Below are 17,738 nucleotides of genomic sequence, written 5' to 3' on the forward strand. Positions count from 1 at the left end.
GCCATTGTCTTCACAAAACTGAAGTCTAGTAGAAAAGACAAGTAAACAAGCAATTACGACACCATTGAGTAAGGACTATGCCAGGCGAAATACGAGTTTTATGCAAGAACAAGACTATTATGAGACAATAATAATGATGGTGATGGTGATGGTCTATGGTGGTTGTGATGATGATGATGGCAGCAGTTAACACTGATCTGATTAATTCCTTTATCAGGCAGCCACTGTACTAAGCATGTCACATATGTCACACAGCACATAAGCAATCTTGTGAGGTAGGCACTGTTACTATATTCATCTCACATGGAAATTCGAGCTGTGAGTAATTTACTTCAGCTTACATGGAGTAAATTTAAACTGAAAGAACTGAGATTTACACCCAAGTGTGTCTGGGTGTGGTACTCTTAACCACTATGCTATATGACTAGGCATTTATAGAAATAGAAAGGGTACTGATTTATGGAGAAAATTGTATGTTTTAGTTTAGATATTTTGAATCCAAGCTAGCTATAAGATGTATACTATGGTAAGTTGAGATCAAGAGTCCTAAGTTGAAAGGAAAATGTATATTTAAAAAAAAAAAGGGCCAAGAAGTGAATTTGGAGGAACTGCCAACATATAGAGTGAAAAAAGATGAAGATGGAGGAGACATCAGGTAATATCTTTGATTTGTAGTCCAAGAAAGAGATTGAACAAGGTGGCTGACCAGAAATGTTACAGGAAGGCTGAGGCAAATAAGAACTCAAAGCCACAGGAAAGCACGATTTTCAAAGTAACTCTTCTAGTAATAAACTGTGTAATACATGGCATTTTTATAGATTCCCAATTTAACATAAGAAAAGGTGAGAACTTCAGAGAAGCTTATGGAATTTTTAGGAGTGTTGAGAACACTGGTACAATAAACTGTTCTAGGGAAATAGAGTTGCCAAGTATGGAGAGATTTGAAAATCTACCAAATAAATAAAGAGATATTAATGCAACCTGCATCAGGAACAAGCCCAACCAGGGCAGTGTTCTGTAAGGAAAATCTTACCTCACCTGCCACAGAACCCCCACAAACTTGGTCTTGAGAGAAAATAGTCCAAGAAGTGATGGATGCTCTCCCGAGTAATGCCTTCCCCTATCCTTTTTCTCCTACTTGCTAACTGGATTTGTAGTGAGCCATCCTGGAGAAGGGCAAAATCCTAGAAATGGCATGGTAACACCAGAGAAGGAGCCTGAGCCGCTGAGGCTGGACTTTTATGTCACTCTCTGATCTAATTTGATCACAGCTTGGTGCTTGGATAGCTCTGAAATAAATATCCTAACAAAAATTGTCAGGCGTGGGGGAGAAAATTTGCATTTTGGACATAAACATGACCTTACAACATATTTCCCTTATTAGCCCCTTTGAAGGCTCTTGCTCAGGGTATTACTGTTTAAATATTCCATTCATTCATGTGTTCATTTATTGAACAAATATCTTAGGTGCTAGAGCTAAAATACAGATCAAGATCACAGGGCTTACAGTTTAGTGTTCCATAAGGGATGTATCAACTTCAAAATATTCTGCAATACTTTTCCTCTTTTAGGTATTTCATAGGCCATGGCGAAGAGGCTGGCATTTCTATGATGACAGAGAATTTATTTATTTGAGGCCTTTTGCTTGTGATACAAAACTTGAATGGGTGTGCCAAATTCCAAAAGGTAAGTGGTAATTGTTACTTTTCACAACCTTCTCATGTTAACATTGTGAATGCTTAGTTCAAAGTACCTAGGGGAGCATTGTGATCTATAATTCTAAGGTCTAAAAGCCTATGATGATGCAATTGATATGTGGAGCACCCCCTGCCTGACTCTGGCTTCCAATAGAAGGCTAGCTTATTGAAATTTGGTGACATCTTACTCTTGATCATGCAAAAATTTGCATAGAAGATAAAATGTAAGGTTCATTTAGGGAGATTAGATTTTGGATGAAATTATTTTAAGCAAAAGGAGAAATGTAGAATCATTTTAATTTTTATTTTGATGCAAAATGAAAAAATAAAGATAATCTTGGGAATAATAAGGCAGAAGTCAAGAAATAAAAATGTGGCAGGTCCCTGTAAAATTTAGAAGCAATTTTCAATGAACTACAAAACTGCTAATACTTTATATAAATTCAAATTTGAGAAGCCAGTTAGATTGATAGTATAGCCTTTGGTAACAGAAAGGAGAGTGGGGAGAAATGTAGATACCATTTTACTTCACTTTTTCCAGGAAAATATGAAATATTAAGAAAAATGTCAAGAAGATTTTAATTCTCAAATTATTATTATTATTATTATTATTATTATTATTATTATTTTTAAGACAGAGTCTCACTCTGTCTCCCGGGCTGGAGTGCAGTGGCATTATCTTGGCTCACTGCAGCCTCTGCCTCCCAGGTTCAAGTGATTCTCCTGCCTCAGCCTCCAGTATAGCTGGGACTACAGTCACCCATGACCACACCTAGCCAATTTTTGTATCTTTAGTAGAGTCAGGGTTTCATCATGTTGGCTGGGCTGGTCTCGAACTCCTGACCTCAAGTGATTGGCCCGCCTCAGCCTCCCAAAGTGCTAGGTAGGATTACAGGCATGAGCCACCTCACCCAGCCTCAAATTATTTTTAAGCAGACATTGGCTGTATTAAATTAATTAGCAGAAAACCCATAGAAGGTTTTAAAATAAATCTCTGAACTGAATGTAAACAGATTGTTGAAACTAAAGGTGTATCCTCCTACAAGTTCTCAAAGAACCCGAAGTTCACATCATGGAAGTGACTATTAGAAGACTGTTTTCCCTAAAATAGTTAAAAGAGCTTCAGATGTGACATCAGGTAGTAGCGAATCTCTTTCACAAAGGCAAACTGTCAAACCATTTGTAAAAGAGAGAGAGAGAGAGAGTTGTGTTGATGGGTTTTTCTAAAGGATAAATTATGCCTGAGTTATTCTTGATTATTTTATTAAACCCGAAAAAGGGACAAAGGAAAACCAGTTTGGATATCCTTTAAACAAGTGGAAAAGTAACTTGTACATAATTAATTCGGACAATGTCTCTGTTTTGAAGTGTTAATGTGAGCCTCCCATTACTCTCTGGCATTTGTTAGCATTCCACAGACAGTGTCATTGTTCCAACCAAGGTGCCCTCGATGGGAGCTGCTACCCCCACCTCCTGTTTGAGCAGCGGAGCAGACCCCAGAGTTTAAACAAGGGCAACCTTAGAAATGGCAAATTAGTCACCACAGAAAATAGTATGAAGGGCATGTGGAGGAGTATATATATTTTTAAACATATACTTTTAACAAGAGAGAAAGGAATTAACCCACTTAGCAAATATAAATCAATTAATCAAACAAACCTAAAGAATTCCACCTCTATGATCCCCATGCAGAAAGAAAATAAAATACTAAGCTCCTGTTCTCAGTCTGTCTCAATCACTTGAAGCAATCAATGATTGCTTGCTCCAGGGTTTAAATGCTATGTTCAACCTTTTTTGACTATACTATATAACTTTCTAAGTTATGATGTGATGCATTCAGCTGGTTGGATATTTTCTTGGTTATTAGAGCAGCCTAAGTTTTCTCAACTTGTATTCATCTGTATTTTCTGGTTTTCTTAAAGAAGTTTTCCTCTTATGTATCCTAAATCACCATGCCTCTTCTCTGGCTCTTCCTTTTTATTACTTGGTTCTAATGAATCCTGTCTTCCCTAAAAGAGATATTTTGACAACCTGTAAATTTGAAGTAACCTCAACCACAGTGGATATTTGTACTTTTTAAATATTCTTTTTTTAATTGAGAAAACTGTGTCAAAAATAAGGCTCATAAAAGTGTTTTTAGGAATATTACCTATGATGCCATTACCCAAACATAGCTATTTTTATTGTATTTCTTGATGCCTTATACACACATACATGTTGTAATCTTGTATAAAAAACACCTTGCATCCTACTTTTCTCACAATTTAAAGATATTTAAAGGTTAGACATAGCTTTCCCTCCCCCACACACAAATAATCAGAAGCCTTTGACAAGATTACAGACAAGAAACTATGTACATTTTGAACTGACTTGCAACGTTATTGTTGGAAATTATCCAATACGAATCGAATTGGCTCAGAGAGACTAAAGATGCTGGCTATGCAGGCAGTCCTCTGAGTCGGGTCTTCTGATGCCTGCCTGAGGCTCACATGCCACACCAAAATTAAGACTAGCTATTTTACTCTGTAATTTCTAAAATTAAGCAAATGATGTCTTTGACTTGAAGCCAATGAGATCTGTGGCCAGAATGAAAAGGGGGAGGAAAGCAAATAGGCTCCCATGGGGAACTGCTCTGTGCCTGGCCCTGTGCTGGCCGCTTCCTCCAGGGCGTCACATGTGACCTCACTCTCTGTGAGTCAGGTAGCCATCTCGTTTTCATAGAGGAGAAAATCAAGGCTCAGAGGGAGTTAAGCAATTCATCGGAAATACCATAGCAGCAAAATGCATAAGGGCATTTGCACACTGACCTGCCCAGCTTCCAACCCGGAATTCTGTGTAGCATGCCATATTTCCTCCATTTCCATCTGAGAATCCTCAGTGACTTTTATTATTTTCCTCTCAGTTATGTCTCATCTTCTCAAAAGATTCAACATTGGAGCATTGTACGTTGTTTCCAAGGATATCTTGGAAGACAATAGACTCTATCAACCTAAGTTTATAGAATAGTTATTTGTTTCATTAGATGGAGAAGTGGTTCCTGAATAACTTCACTTTACAATGATGATTATTTTGGTTCCTATTTCTTATGCTTCTGTGTGACACATACAATATCATTATTTACTTGTTTTTACTTTCTAATTCTTAGCTATGTTTTATCCATCTGCACTTCTTTTGTGACCTCTGTGACACAAGGTAAAAGACTGCTAGAAATACTTCATTAATATTTAACAGATAAGCCTTTTGGATTGCTCCTAAAGCAGCTTTAGCATCGGCCCCACAAAATACAACTAAAGTGATCAAAACATGAAATGGCTTGGCTAGAAATGGACAAGCCTCAACAATACTGCAAGTCCTTTTGAGCTACATTAAAGGCCTTACTTATGGTATACCCTGATCAGTCATTGAGTACTAATGCCACTTGCTTTCTTCCTCATACAGGCCGTACTCCAAAAACACCAGACTGGTACAATCCAGGTGAGTTAAGAAAACTGAAATTTAACGAAAGCTGCTTTTCCCTTGTCACTAATGCATTTAGTTAATTATTTAAGTGCCAGCTTCTTCTCTGTACATCTTCAAGTGAGACAAAATTTCTCCAGGCAAGGAAGGTAAGTGACTGGTATGGGATGAGGTGATGAGGATGGTTTCTTCTTTCCCTGTGAGTGCAGGGGAATGGCAGAGTCACTGGCTCAGGAATCTCTTGTTCCTTGTAGTCAGTACTGCCCCAGCCAGAGAGGGCTAGTAATCTGAATTACTATTTATAGTTCTGAACATTAACTCATGCTTAGAGGACACAGTTTGCTTTGCATAGTCATAACACTAATCTCTTTCTTCTTCTTCTTTAGAGCGTGCTGGAATTCATGGACCTCCACTTATAATTGAAGGAAGTGAATATTGGTTTGTTGCTGATCTTCACCTAAACTATGAAGAAGCCGTCCTGTACTGTGCCAGCAATCACAGCTTTCTTGCTACTATAACATCTTTTGCGGGACTAAAAGCCATCAAAAACAAAATAGCAAATGTAATTTAAAAGAATCTATTTTAAATATATTTCTTATTTTTATATTTATTCCATTTAAAAATATTACAAAAATTTTGCCAAAATCTACAAAAGTTAAATTTTTCTTTAATGTCAGATCTGCCTCACAACATCCAAATTTATTTCATGTTAGAAAAATTAAGTAGAATTGCTTATGTTTATAATATACAAGATTAATAATAAATGTCACTTTATAAGGTAAACATTAGTAGATAATATAAATGATTCTAATTCCCTGTCACATTTTTTACTAAAAGTCAACTTTACAGTTAACTTGAGTTTCTGTTTCTACTAATAAGTAACTTTGCAAAATAGCCTTTGGGAAGAAAAATAATTTCTGTATTTTTAAATTTACAATTAATTGCAATAGGATACTGTATGCCCACTTAAAGTATTAGTCTAACTAATATATGCCCATAATTACAGCTACCATGTTTCCTGTACCCACAATAGGATCTGTAAATATACAGAGAGTTTTCAACTATTCTTTGGCACAAGGTCCTGGTTTGTATAATTTTGAAATATAAGTAAGGAATGTCTAGAAATTATAGTGGTTAGTGATTACAGTAAGACAAGGTATTTGAATCAAAACCCTCAAGAAAGCTCAGCACATATAAGCATGGATGTTTGGCTTGTTTTTCAGATATCTGGTGATGGGCAGAAGTGGTGGATAAGAATTAACGAGCAGCCAATAGATGATCATTTTACCTAGTAGGTGACATCATTGATTCTACCTTTGTAAAGTTATCACTTAAAAGAAGCAGTTCCTTTTACTAAATGGATTTCTATTTATAAGTAGTTTGAACATTAATCCATAAACTGCCTGAATTAGAGAAACCAAGCCCTTTTGCATGTTAGCATCAAGAAAAAAGGGGTAGAGAATGATGGTATTAACATTAAATTTAGAAATAAAATAACTTACAGTAAAAAGAAAAAAAAATGAAACACCTAATTACATTACGAGTTGTCAAATCTGTCATTTTCTTTTAGCTCACGATATCCATGGCACCGCTTTCATGTGACATTTGGAGAGGAATGCTTGTACATGTCTGCCAAGACTTGGCTTATCGGTAAAGTTAATTCAAATCCTTTAATGCTGATTTTGTAATATGTGAACTTCAGGTTCAGTTTCTAGCTTAATCTTGTTTTCCTTTTGATTATATGTTTGGTCACTTCATCTTATTCTGATTTATTATTAACAACTATAGCTCAAATCCCCAATGCAAATAAAGGTACTTTTCACTGTGAATATTTTAACTTCCTTTATCCTAAAGCAGTTACTTAGAAATAAACTTACCACTTTCCTAATTGATAAGTGTCTAAGCAAATTTTCAAAGATAAGCAGGCAGCAGTTCTAAAATATAGTTTAGGTCCCCTTCCCCTGATTACACTGCCCCTTCAACTTCCTACCTCCTGCCTTCACCCTGGGATGCTATGGTAGTCACACAAAATGCGTGCTGTTTCATAGACAGTATTGGTATGCTGTAACCTACAGATAAAAATAATCATAGAAGACAGAAGTGGCTAGAGAAGAAAGGGAATATATCTTAAGCATTTGGGAAAGATTGATTTCAAGAACCTTTCTTTACTACTGGGGTTGCTTTTAAAATGTGCTGACTTAGCCAGGCGTGGTGGCTCACGCCTGTAATCCCAGCACCTTGGGAGGCTGAGGCAGGCAAAACACTTGAGGCAAGGAGTTCGAGACCAGCCTGGCCAGCATGGTGAATCCACGTCTCTACTAAAAATACAAAAACTAGCCAGGTGTGGTGGCATGCACCTGTAATCCCAGCTACTTGGGAGGCTGAAGTACGAGAATCACTTGAACCTGGGAGGCGGACGATGCAGTGAGCCAAGGTTGCATCACTGCCCTGCAGCCTGGGCAACAGAGCAAGACTCTGTCTCAAAAAAAAAAAAGCACTGACTGAAAAATTCTCACCATAGTAATGCTTGCTTTTCATTTCTCAGACTTAAGTAAACCAACAGACTGTAATACCAAGTTGCCCTTCATCTGTGAAAAATATAATGTTTCTTCATTAGAGAAATACAGCCCAGATTCTGCAGCTAAAGTGCAATGTTCTGAGCAATGGATTCCTTTTCAGAATAAGGTAAAAAGAGAATTGCTACATTATGCAACAATGATTGCTTCCATGCTGGTTATATAGCCTATGGCAGAATGGCAACCCATTAGTGACATCATCACTGAGATAAACTCTACATGTTTCAGGATCCCACCTGGCCCTCTGTGTTGCCAGAAACCGTGGATGATATCAAGAATTAATTCTCAAGTTGGTCATGCCTACAGGTCTTTTAAAGTGCAGCATTTCTATTTTGTTGCTGCCAACACTTAAATTGCTCAAGTTGATCTGTTGATGGATTGGGAGGCATTGAATAGTCAGGACTATCTCTATGGCCTTGTAGGAAGCTGACTTAATTTCTGGCTTGTGTTTTCTTTTTCCCCTCAAGGAGAACATCCAAGCAGCATCTGCCAATCAAATTAGACTGGCATTTCACAAACTACTTTTTGGGGACTACACATATGCTACAAAATGTTAATCATTGATCTTGCCTCCAAATGGGGGTTTCATGATTAAATAGGTTAGAGAAATGCTGCATTCTGTATCTGCCTCTTCGAGATGCATAATCCATTTTGGTATACGTATCTATTAGGAAATGCATTTGGCTGCTGAAAAGAGGTTGCTACAGTATGTTAAAACATTTATTCTGTCACATTAAAGACATTTGAAGATACGCAGGTTTGTGTGGAAACACCATGAAGTCTTCAAAATCAGGCTTCTTGTGATTTTGCTCTGCCATCCTTAATATAAGGCTTCTGAGCTTAAATTCAGGGTGTTCTCTCTAGGGTCTTTTCTAGAAGTTACCCGATGAGGTTGTCCATGTTGGGTAGCTTGGCTCATTGACCACTCCAGTCTATAAGAAAGCTGGAAAAAAATTTTTTTGTAGGATGTTTCAAGGAACACAATTTGGGACATACCACTCTATACCGAGGTGATCATAATGTGAAAAAGGGAAAAAAGATGTGTCTGACAGCTGGAAGGATCTGTAGTAAAGTTAGGGGTACATTTTAACTTTTTAAAATTAGGACAATCTTTTTAATTCCTTGAGGTAATAGTACTGTGTTAATTTGCATAGCTGATATAAATTTGAATTAATATATCCTGCCAAAGATGAATTTTTCAGCAGTGTTTCTTGATATAAGGAGATGATGATTAAGGACACAGATTTTGAAATCAGGTGGAACAGAGTATAAATACTGACCTTACTATTGTGTGTCTATTTCACTTATGGATCAAGTTATTTAATGTCCCTGTGCCTCAGTTTCTCTCTCCGTTGTGAGAATTAAATGAGATAATACTACGCAAACTGCTTAACACATAGGAAGCACTTAATAAATGAGAGATCTTTAAATATATATATTTAAAGATATATATAAAAGATATTATATGTTCTATATGTGTCTTATATATAAGATATGATATATATTTATATATATATGAAAGTTTGAAGACCGCTCTTTGGTTGTTTCAATTGAGAAGGTAGCTTGAGCCTAGGAAGCTCAAGGTTACAGTAAGCTATGATTGCACCACTGCACTCTGGCCTGTGTAACAGAGAGAGACTCTGTCTCTTAAAAAAATAAAAAATTAATGAGAGCATAAACTTGAATTCTTATGGTACTACATTGCAAATTACCATATCTCACAGACCGAAAATTAGCAGCCCTCTAAAAGATGAAGCATTTTACTTCCTGTGTGAGCTTTCCTGTGTCTGGAATCTCATGTTTCACATATGTCTTTGTTTGCAGTGTTTTCTAAAGATCAAACCCATGTCTCTCACATTTTCTCAAGCAAGCGATACCTGTCACTCCTATGGTGGCACCCTTCCTTCAGTGTTGAGCCAGATTGAACAAGGTACTGGAATTATTTGAGAAACATGTTTTATTCTGATCTGGGGCCAGGTTAGTTTTAGGAGGCTATGAGGAATTAATATACAAAAAATCTTATTAAACTTTTTTTATGGAACAGATAAAAGACTATCTTGATAGTTAGATAAACAAAAGATATTCATTGGCATTTTTAGTATATCTTTAATTTGAATAAATCAAATGCTTTTTAAAAATCTCTTTCTAACAGACTTTATTACATCCTTGCTTCCGGATATGGAAGCTACTTTATGGATTGGTTTGCGCTGGACTGCCTATGAAAGGATAAACAAATGGACGGATAACAGAGAGCTGACATACAGTAACTTTCACCCATTATTGGTTAGTAGGAGACTGAGAATACCAGAAAATGTAAGTTTTTTTTAATCAGTACTCTTTACACCTCTGTGAAATACTTGAGTCTTTCATACATTTAAATGATCTGATCAAGGTAATTACCATATTCCTCACTTTAAAGATTTATCATTTCTTTGTAAAGATAACATTCAAAACTTTCTCCTCTATCTATCTTGAAATATACACTACATTGTTCTTTGCAGAGATCATACTCTGATGATAAAGGAATTTGGTGCAACAGTGAAGGGCCCAAGCTCTGGAGTCAGATTGCCTGGGTTTGAATTCCAGTTCAGCCATTTACTATGCCTTTGGAAGTTTACTTAACTTTTCTTAAGCCTCAATTTCTTATCTGCAAGCTCTAATACTGTTGTACTACCTCATAAGGTCAACATAAGGATTATATAAGATAATTTATTTAAAGTTTTAACAATAGTACCTGATAGTATAAAAAAAAAAATAGCCATTATTAATTTTCCATTTCTTTCAAAGTCATTGGTACATTTTGGTGTTTCCACTTTTCCTTATGACAATTTTGCTAATTGGCATTTTTCAAGAAAGTTGTCTATTTAATTTAGATTTTCAAATGTATTGAAGTAAAGTTGCTTATGGTATTTTACAAATCTCCATTATCTTTGCTTGCATTTTTACTTTGCATTATTTACATTTTTACAGAACAGATGCATGTTATTTGTTTTGTTCACTTTTCCACCCTCTACTCCTATTGCTTGACCTGTGTTATGAATACTATTTCTACCTTTTTCTACCCCATTTTTCTTGGGGTTCTGTTTTTGTTCATTTTCCAATCTTCTATATGAAATTCAGTTCATGTTCCCTTTAAAAAAAGAGAATACATTTAATAATACACATTTGGCTCCACATAAAGTTCTACCCATACCTCTTTTTTTGACATTTCTTGTTTTATTCTTTCCTATAATTATTTTCGTTCATTTTTGGTTTCCTATTTATTGAGTAGCATTTTTTTGGTCAGTATCTCCTGATATAAACTTACTTTTCTTATTTTTCTAAGTGCAATATGTTTGAAACACACAGAAAAGTATAGGGATAATACACTTAGAAAAAATTTTCATATCTAATATTATTGATTGCGATCAGAAAATGAAATCTAGATACTTTTGTTTTAATATATGGAGATTTTTATAGTGACTAGTATAGGATCAAAGCTTTAAGGTATATTCTGTTATGTGGTACGCAGCTTATTGTTACAAAAAGTTTGTAAAAATCTAATAAGTTGAATCATTATGTTTTGCTTACTTACACTGTAGTCGAGTGTTAAATGTGACTGGAGGTGTTTTGTCTTATTTCTAACAGTTAATCTGTTTTAAAAATATGTTTATCAAGATTGCCACTATTTTGTTTTTTATAAAGTTAATTGCCCTTTATCCATGCTTTGAAAGTTTATTAAGATTTTCTAAGAAATGTCATGGTCAGGTCCTTCATGGAATTCTTTTATAGGGGGACAAATTCAATCTAGAATCTAAACTTTTCTTGCTAGGATCTCCAGACCATTGTTACAAGATTGCATCTATGTATTTACCTTTTCGTTTAGTTATTTGAGGAAGAGTCTCACTACCACTGTGCCCTAATTCTCAACCTCCAAAAATCACCGTTTATTGGGACGTGGAATTTTACATCCTGCAGTGAACGCCACTTTGTGTCTCTCTGTCAGAAATATTCAGGTAACTATCATTATCTAGATAACTATGGTACTTTATGCTATTAGATATATACAGTCACTTACTATAGGGAGGGAGGGGAACATGGGTTGAAAAATTACCTATTGGGGCCTTCCTGCCTGCCTTCCTTCCTTCCTTCCTTCCTTCCTTCCTTCCTTCCTTCCTTCCTTCCTTCCTTCCTTCCTCCCTCCCTCCCTCCCTCCTTCCTTCTCTCTCTCTCTCTTTTCTTTCTTTCTTTCTTTCTTTCTCTCTTTTCTTTCTTTCTTTCTTTCTTTCTTTCTTTCTTTCTTTCTTTCTTTCTTGCTTTCTTGCTTTCTTGCTTTCTTGCTTTCTTGCTTTCTTGCTTTCTTGCTTTCTTGCTTTCTTGCTTTCTTGCTTCCTTTCTTCCTTTCTTCCTTTCTTTAAAAAAGAAAGAAAAAAAAAAAAAAAGAAAAATTACCTATTGGGTACTGTGCTTACCACCTGGGTCTAATACACCATGTAACAATCCTATGCATGTACCCCCTGTATCTAAAATAAAAGCTGAAAAAAATTTTTAATACTATAAGTGAATTTATATTAATTTATAATCATATGGCTTAAAATTTCAGCATGGCTAAATCCATATTGGCTTAGTGAGTCAGAGTTTATCAAATGGGATGTGATTTTTTTAAAGGATCTTTGCTATAATTTAATTAATTAATTGTATCTGATGGAATTTGTTAATAGGAGTTATCCCATGATAGTAATTGAATTTTGTTCTTTTTTCTACTCTGGCATTTTTCAGATTTTACATTTTATTATGGGAAAAGGAGAAGAAAAAACTTCTTATTTTTAATTGAGTGCAGTATTGAGCTTTAAGTCCACTAATAGTATTCACTGTTAAATTTAGCATTAAAAAATAAACAAGTGGGGATTTGAAACATTATAAAAAGATCACTGTGCCTTTCCATAATCCAAATAAAAGTAGAATGCATACTTAAAAGTATAAATCATCCATATTTTGAAAAATATATTTTTTAAAAAGTATTACATTATTTTTCATTGATCACAATGTGTTTTTAAGAAATGATCAAGAAAAAATTTTGTCATGTAATGAGAACTGTAAGTAGATATTTCATGTGCTTTGGCGGAATTTTTTTTGCTAAATTAATCTTTACCCATTTTTTCCATGTTTTTAACTAACTCCTTTATTAGCAAAATACTACTATAAAGCAATAATTCAAATACCTCCTCTCTGGATGGTTTCTTACATTTCTCCATGCTAGCTCTCCCAGGTGAAAACTTTGTAAGGAGATATCTTAATACATTTCCTTCCTTGTTGAAGTAGTTCAAACAAAAGAGGTATTTAGCACCAACACGACATGATCATGCAGGTTACATTTATTTGCAGATTTTCTCTTTTGTAAATCAGACAAACGAAACAGAATTTTGTTCTGAATGGCGTAAACCCAGGAGGCGGAGCTTGCAGCGAGCTGAGATCCTACCACTGCACTCCAGCCTGGGCGACGGAGCAAGACTCCGTCTCAAAAAAAAAAAAAAAAAAAGAATTTTGTTCTGATTTTAGAAAATAAACGTTGCAGCTCACACATTTTACTTAAGATATACAGTAAGACATACCTAATTCTCTCACCCAAAATATAAAATAAATAGGTAAATAATATCTAAAGTAGATTCGTATGGGGAGAAATGTGAAAAAAATGTCCCATAACTTGCAGAGTGTGGGGAAGGGTTTGTTGTTGTTGTTTTCTTTTACATGCAGAAGTTAAAGGCAGACAGACCTTGCAGAATGCTTCAGAAACTGTAAAATACCTAAATAATCTGTACAAAATAATCCCAAAGACTCTGACTTGGCACGGCGCTCAAAAGGAATGTCTGAAAAATAATATGCAGCTGGTGAGCATCACGGACCCTTACCAACAGGCGTTCCTCAGCGTGCAGGCGCTCCTTCACAACTCTTCCTTATGGATCGGACTCTTCAGTCAAGATGTAAGTTTTCAGTCCCAGCTGCCAGGACTGGGAGATGGAAAGCGACATTTTTTATTGTGCATAGCATCTCTCATAGCAGACTAAAACAAACAGGAGACCTGAAAATCTTACTCCAGTAAATTTCATGGAATATGTCAGGTTTTTTTTATTTTGTTTTGAGACGAGAGCTCACTCACACTGTCGCCCAGGCTGGAGTACAGTGGTGCGATCACACGTCACTACAGCCTTGACCTCCCAGGCTCAAGCGATCCTCCCACCTCAGCCTCCTGAGTAGCTGGGACTGCAGGTACACACCACCATACCTGGATAATTTTTGTATTTTTTGTAAAGACAGGGTTTTGCCGTATTGCCCAAGCTGGTCTCAAAGGCCTAGACTCAAGCAGTCTGCCCACCTCAGCCTCCCAAAGTGCTGGGATTACCAGCATGAGCCATGGCACCTAGGAGCAATATGTGTTTTTTAGAGACAATTATCTTTCCACTATTGAAAGATCTAGTACTTTATTGTTTAAATGAGGAAAAGGTTCTAGTGGAGATAGATAGATATATATATATATATAAATATATATATATATTTGAGCACTTCTTTTTATTAATTCTAATCAAAGACTGAGCTAGAATCTGAAGCTGCCATATCTCTTCAGCCAATGAAAAGATAAGAGAAGAATTTAAAAATCAGATGTGGTTGGGTGTGTGGAAGCACTATGGATAGTTTTAAAGAGTCCTTTCCATCCTTTCACTTTTTTTCTTTTTCTTTATCTTTTTTTTTTTTTTTTTTTGGAGACAGGTTCTTGTTCTATCACCCAGACTGGAGTGCAGTGGTGCAATCTCAGCTCACTGCAACCTCCACCTCCAAGGTTCAAATGATTCGCATGCTTCGGCCTCCTCAGTAGCTGGTATTACAGGCATGTGCCAACATGCCCGGCTAATTTTTGTATTTTTAGTAGAGATGGGGTTTCACCATGTTGGCAAGGCTGGTCTTGAACTCTTTACCTCAAGTGATCCGCCTGCCCCAGCCTCCCAAAGTGTTGGGATTAGAGGCGTGAAACACCACACCCAGCTTCCATCTCTTTCAACATCAGCAGCACTGCTGGGCACCTGGTGCACACCTGTAGTCCCAGTTACTCTGGATGCAAGAGGATCACTTGAGCCCAGGAGTTAAAATCCAGCCTGGACTACATAGCAAGACCCCAGTCTCTAAGAAGACAAAATTCAGCAAAGTAAAATTAAGCAACTCTGAAAAGGAAGTTGAATAATGTTTTCCTCCATCTTAAGTGCTGATCCTAGATAGATGTCTCAGGGGCTTCTCATTCATTTCATAGCCCAACAAAGAATGCTAGTCTCGAGGCAGGAGAATTACTTGAACCGGGACCTAGGAGGCAGAAGCTGCAGTAAGCCAAGATCGCGCCACTGCACTCCAGCCTGGGCTACAGAGCAAGACTCTCTCAAAAAAAAAAAAAAAAAAAAAGAAAAAAAAAAAGGATGCTAGTCTCCTATTAATTCCCATCACTAACCTCTGCACATGTAGCACAAACTGGAATCGTTACACAGCTGAAGTTTTGGCTATAATTAAATAAGGGATTTTTAAATAAAGCTGTTGTATTCCTATTGGCATTATAGGCCACCTTTTTTCTCAGCCATGGTATATCCCAAAGTATACCAGGGCTGTATATCTAGGGCTGCATGGAAAAAATGTGATTGAAGACTCAGAATTGAATTGAAGAATGGGTGGAAAAACAAGAATTGTTATCAGAAGCTCAATTAAAAGTAGCATTTAGGAATAGCTTAAAGAATAGTCTCTCTGAGTCATGGCGTATTCTAAAGTTAACCCAGTTTGGCCAGGCATGGTGATTCACGGCTGTAATCCCAGCACTTTGGGAGGCCAAAGCGGGTGGATCACTTGAGGTCAGGAGTTTGAGACCAGTCTGGCCAACATGGTGAATCCCTGTCTCTACTAAAAATACAAAAATTAGCTGGGTATTATGGCAGGTGTCTGTAATCCCAGCTACTCAGAAGGCTGAGGCAGGAGAATCACTTGAACCTGGGAGGTGGAGGTTGCAGTGAGCCGAGATTGCACCATTGCATTCCAGCCTGGGCGACAGAGTGAGACTCCATCTTTAAATAAATAAATTAATTAAATAAATAATTAAATTAAATTAACCCAGATCAAGCCAGGAGATTGGAAGGCTGCTTACCCAGTCCTCACAGTCTCAACTGTTTCATAGCATTGCTTTACTTGCTTTATCTTCAGTGCTGGAAATTCTGTGAAATGCGTCATTGTGGCTGTTGTGAGGAAGCAATGAGTGATTACATTTCCTAGTTTCAGTCACCCCAAATCTTTTGAGACAAAAACAATATTGCAATGTAGAAAATTTGTCAGTAAATTAAAATAACAAAATTAAAGTCACCTGTAATCCCAGTACCTAAAAATAAACATGATTCAATATTTTGGTATGGATCTTTCAAGTTATTTTTCTATGTGTACCTATTTATTTTTTAGATAGCTAGAGTCAGACTATTTTGTAACTCCCCCCAACTTAATGATTTGGGTCTTCTTATCCTATTTCCAACCTTTACCTATGGTTCTCTTTTCTCTTTCACCCTTAATTTTAACATATTCTGTGTAGCTGTTTAACTATATATCCTAATAGCTGCCTTAATTCTTTGAAAATGACAGGATGTTAATAAATACTTTACATTGAAAGCAATGATAAGATACTGAAAGATTTTAAACAGAGTAGTAACAATATAAGACTTCATTTAAGTAGAAGACATTGTGTGGAAGGCTGGGGAGGACCAAGCAGCTGGAGAGAGGGAGAGCAGTTATTTTTCTATAAATTCATGCAGGAAATGATGTTGGCCTTTACAGTGTCTGAGGGGAGGCAGCTCTGGGTTATGTAAAGTGCAGAGTGTGGCCATGCAGTGGGTCACTCAAGTACCCCGCTTGAAGAAGTAAAAATACATAGAATTAAAGGAAGTCAAGAAGGCTTGGAAACATGAACACAGGCATCCCAAGTTAATGGTAGGGCCGGGAGGACAGCAAGAATTGGGACATCTTAGTGAATGTCAGGGAGGAGCAGGGCGACCAAGTCCTCAGTGAATGTCATGGGGAGTTTGCAGTGATACAAAGGGAATAATCCTCAAAGGAAATAAAAGGAGATAAAAAATATCCACTACTCCTTTCTCACAGCCCCTGTGGTATCTGAGAATAGAATCTCAAATAGCCTTCCCGTGGGTGCTGAAAGGAGATTATTCCCTTGGAAAAGCCAGATTTATGTATTTATTTAAGATTCAGGGGGTACATGTGCAGGTTTGTTACAATACATACACCGTGGGATGCCGAGGCTTGGGCTTCAGTTGAACCTGTCACCCAAAGAGTGAACACAGTACCCAATAGGTAGTTTTTCAACCCTTGCTCCACTCCCTCCCCACTTTTGGAGTCCCCAGACACTATCATTCCCATCTTTACGTCCATGTGTACCCAATATTTAGCTCCCACTTATATAAGTGAGAACATGTGGTATTTGGTTTTCTGTTCCTGCATTAATTCACTTAGGATAATGTCCTCCAGCTACATCCATGTTGCTGTAAAGGACATTATTTTGTTCTTTTTTATGGGTGCACAGTATGCCATCATGTATGTGTGCTACATTTTCTTGATCCAATCCACTGTTGATGGGCATCTAGATTGATTCCATGTCTTTGCTGTTGTGAATAGTGCTATAATAAACATTTGAGCCCAGGTGTCTTTTGGCAGAACGATTTCTTTTCCTTTGGGTGTATACCCAGTAATGGGATTGCTGGGTTGAATGGTAATTCTATTTTTGTTCTTTGGGAAATCTCCAAACTACTTTCCACAGGGGCTGAACTAATTTATAATCCCACCAACAATGTGTGAGCGTTCTAGCCAGAGTTAAATTAAGATCAATTAAGATCAAGAATTTAGTGAAAAGATGTTTATAGTCTTAATATTTTGTATTCAATGAAAAGATAAAAGGTGTGGGATGATTTATTTAGATGGAATGGAAATTCCAAAGGATCAGGGACGGGGT

General features: G+C 36.7%; 1 protein-coding gene across 1 annotated transcript in view; it reads left to right on the plus strand.

The window, feature by feature from the left end:
* LY75 (lymphocyte antigen 75) overlaps positions 1-17,738 on the plus strand; it is a 93,661-nt gene that overhangs the window by 42,649 nt on the left and 33,274 nt on the right. Inside the window, exons 16-25 of the mRNA XM_050752865.1 lie at positions 1,572-1,686; positions 5,136-5,171; positions 5,540-5,715; positions 6,377-6,444; positions 6,724-6,803; positions 7,699-7,838; positions 9,554-9,659; positions 9,882-10,042; positions 11,595-11,724; positions 13,463-13,689. Of these exons, the coding sequence (XP_050608822.1) occupies positions 1,572-1,686; positions 5,136-5,171; positions 5,540-5,715; positions 6,377-6,444; positions 6,724-6,803; positions 7,699-7,838; positions 9,554-9,659; positions 9,882-10,042; positions 11,595-11,724; positions 13,463-13,689 (1,239 nt within the window). The remainder of the gene's footprint in view (positions 1-1,571; positions 1,687-5,135; positions 5,172-5,539; positions 5,716-6,376; positions 6,445-6,723; positions 6,804-7,698; positions 7,839-9,553; positions 9,660-9,881; positions 10,043-11,594; positions 11,725-13,462; positions 13,690-17,738) is intronic.

This window comes from Macaca thibetana, chromosome 12, assembly GCF_024542745.1.
Source record: "Macaca thibetana thibetana isolate TM-01 chromosome 12, ASM2454274v1, whole genome shotgun sequence".
NCBI lineage: Eukaryota > Metazoa > Chordata > Mammalia > Primates > Cercopithecidae > Macaca > Macaca thibetana.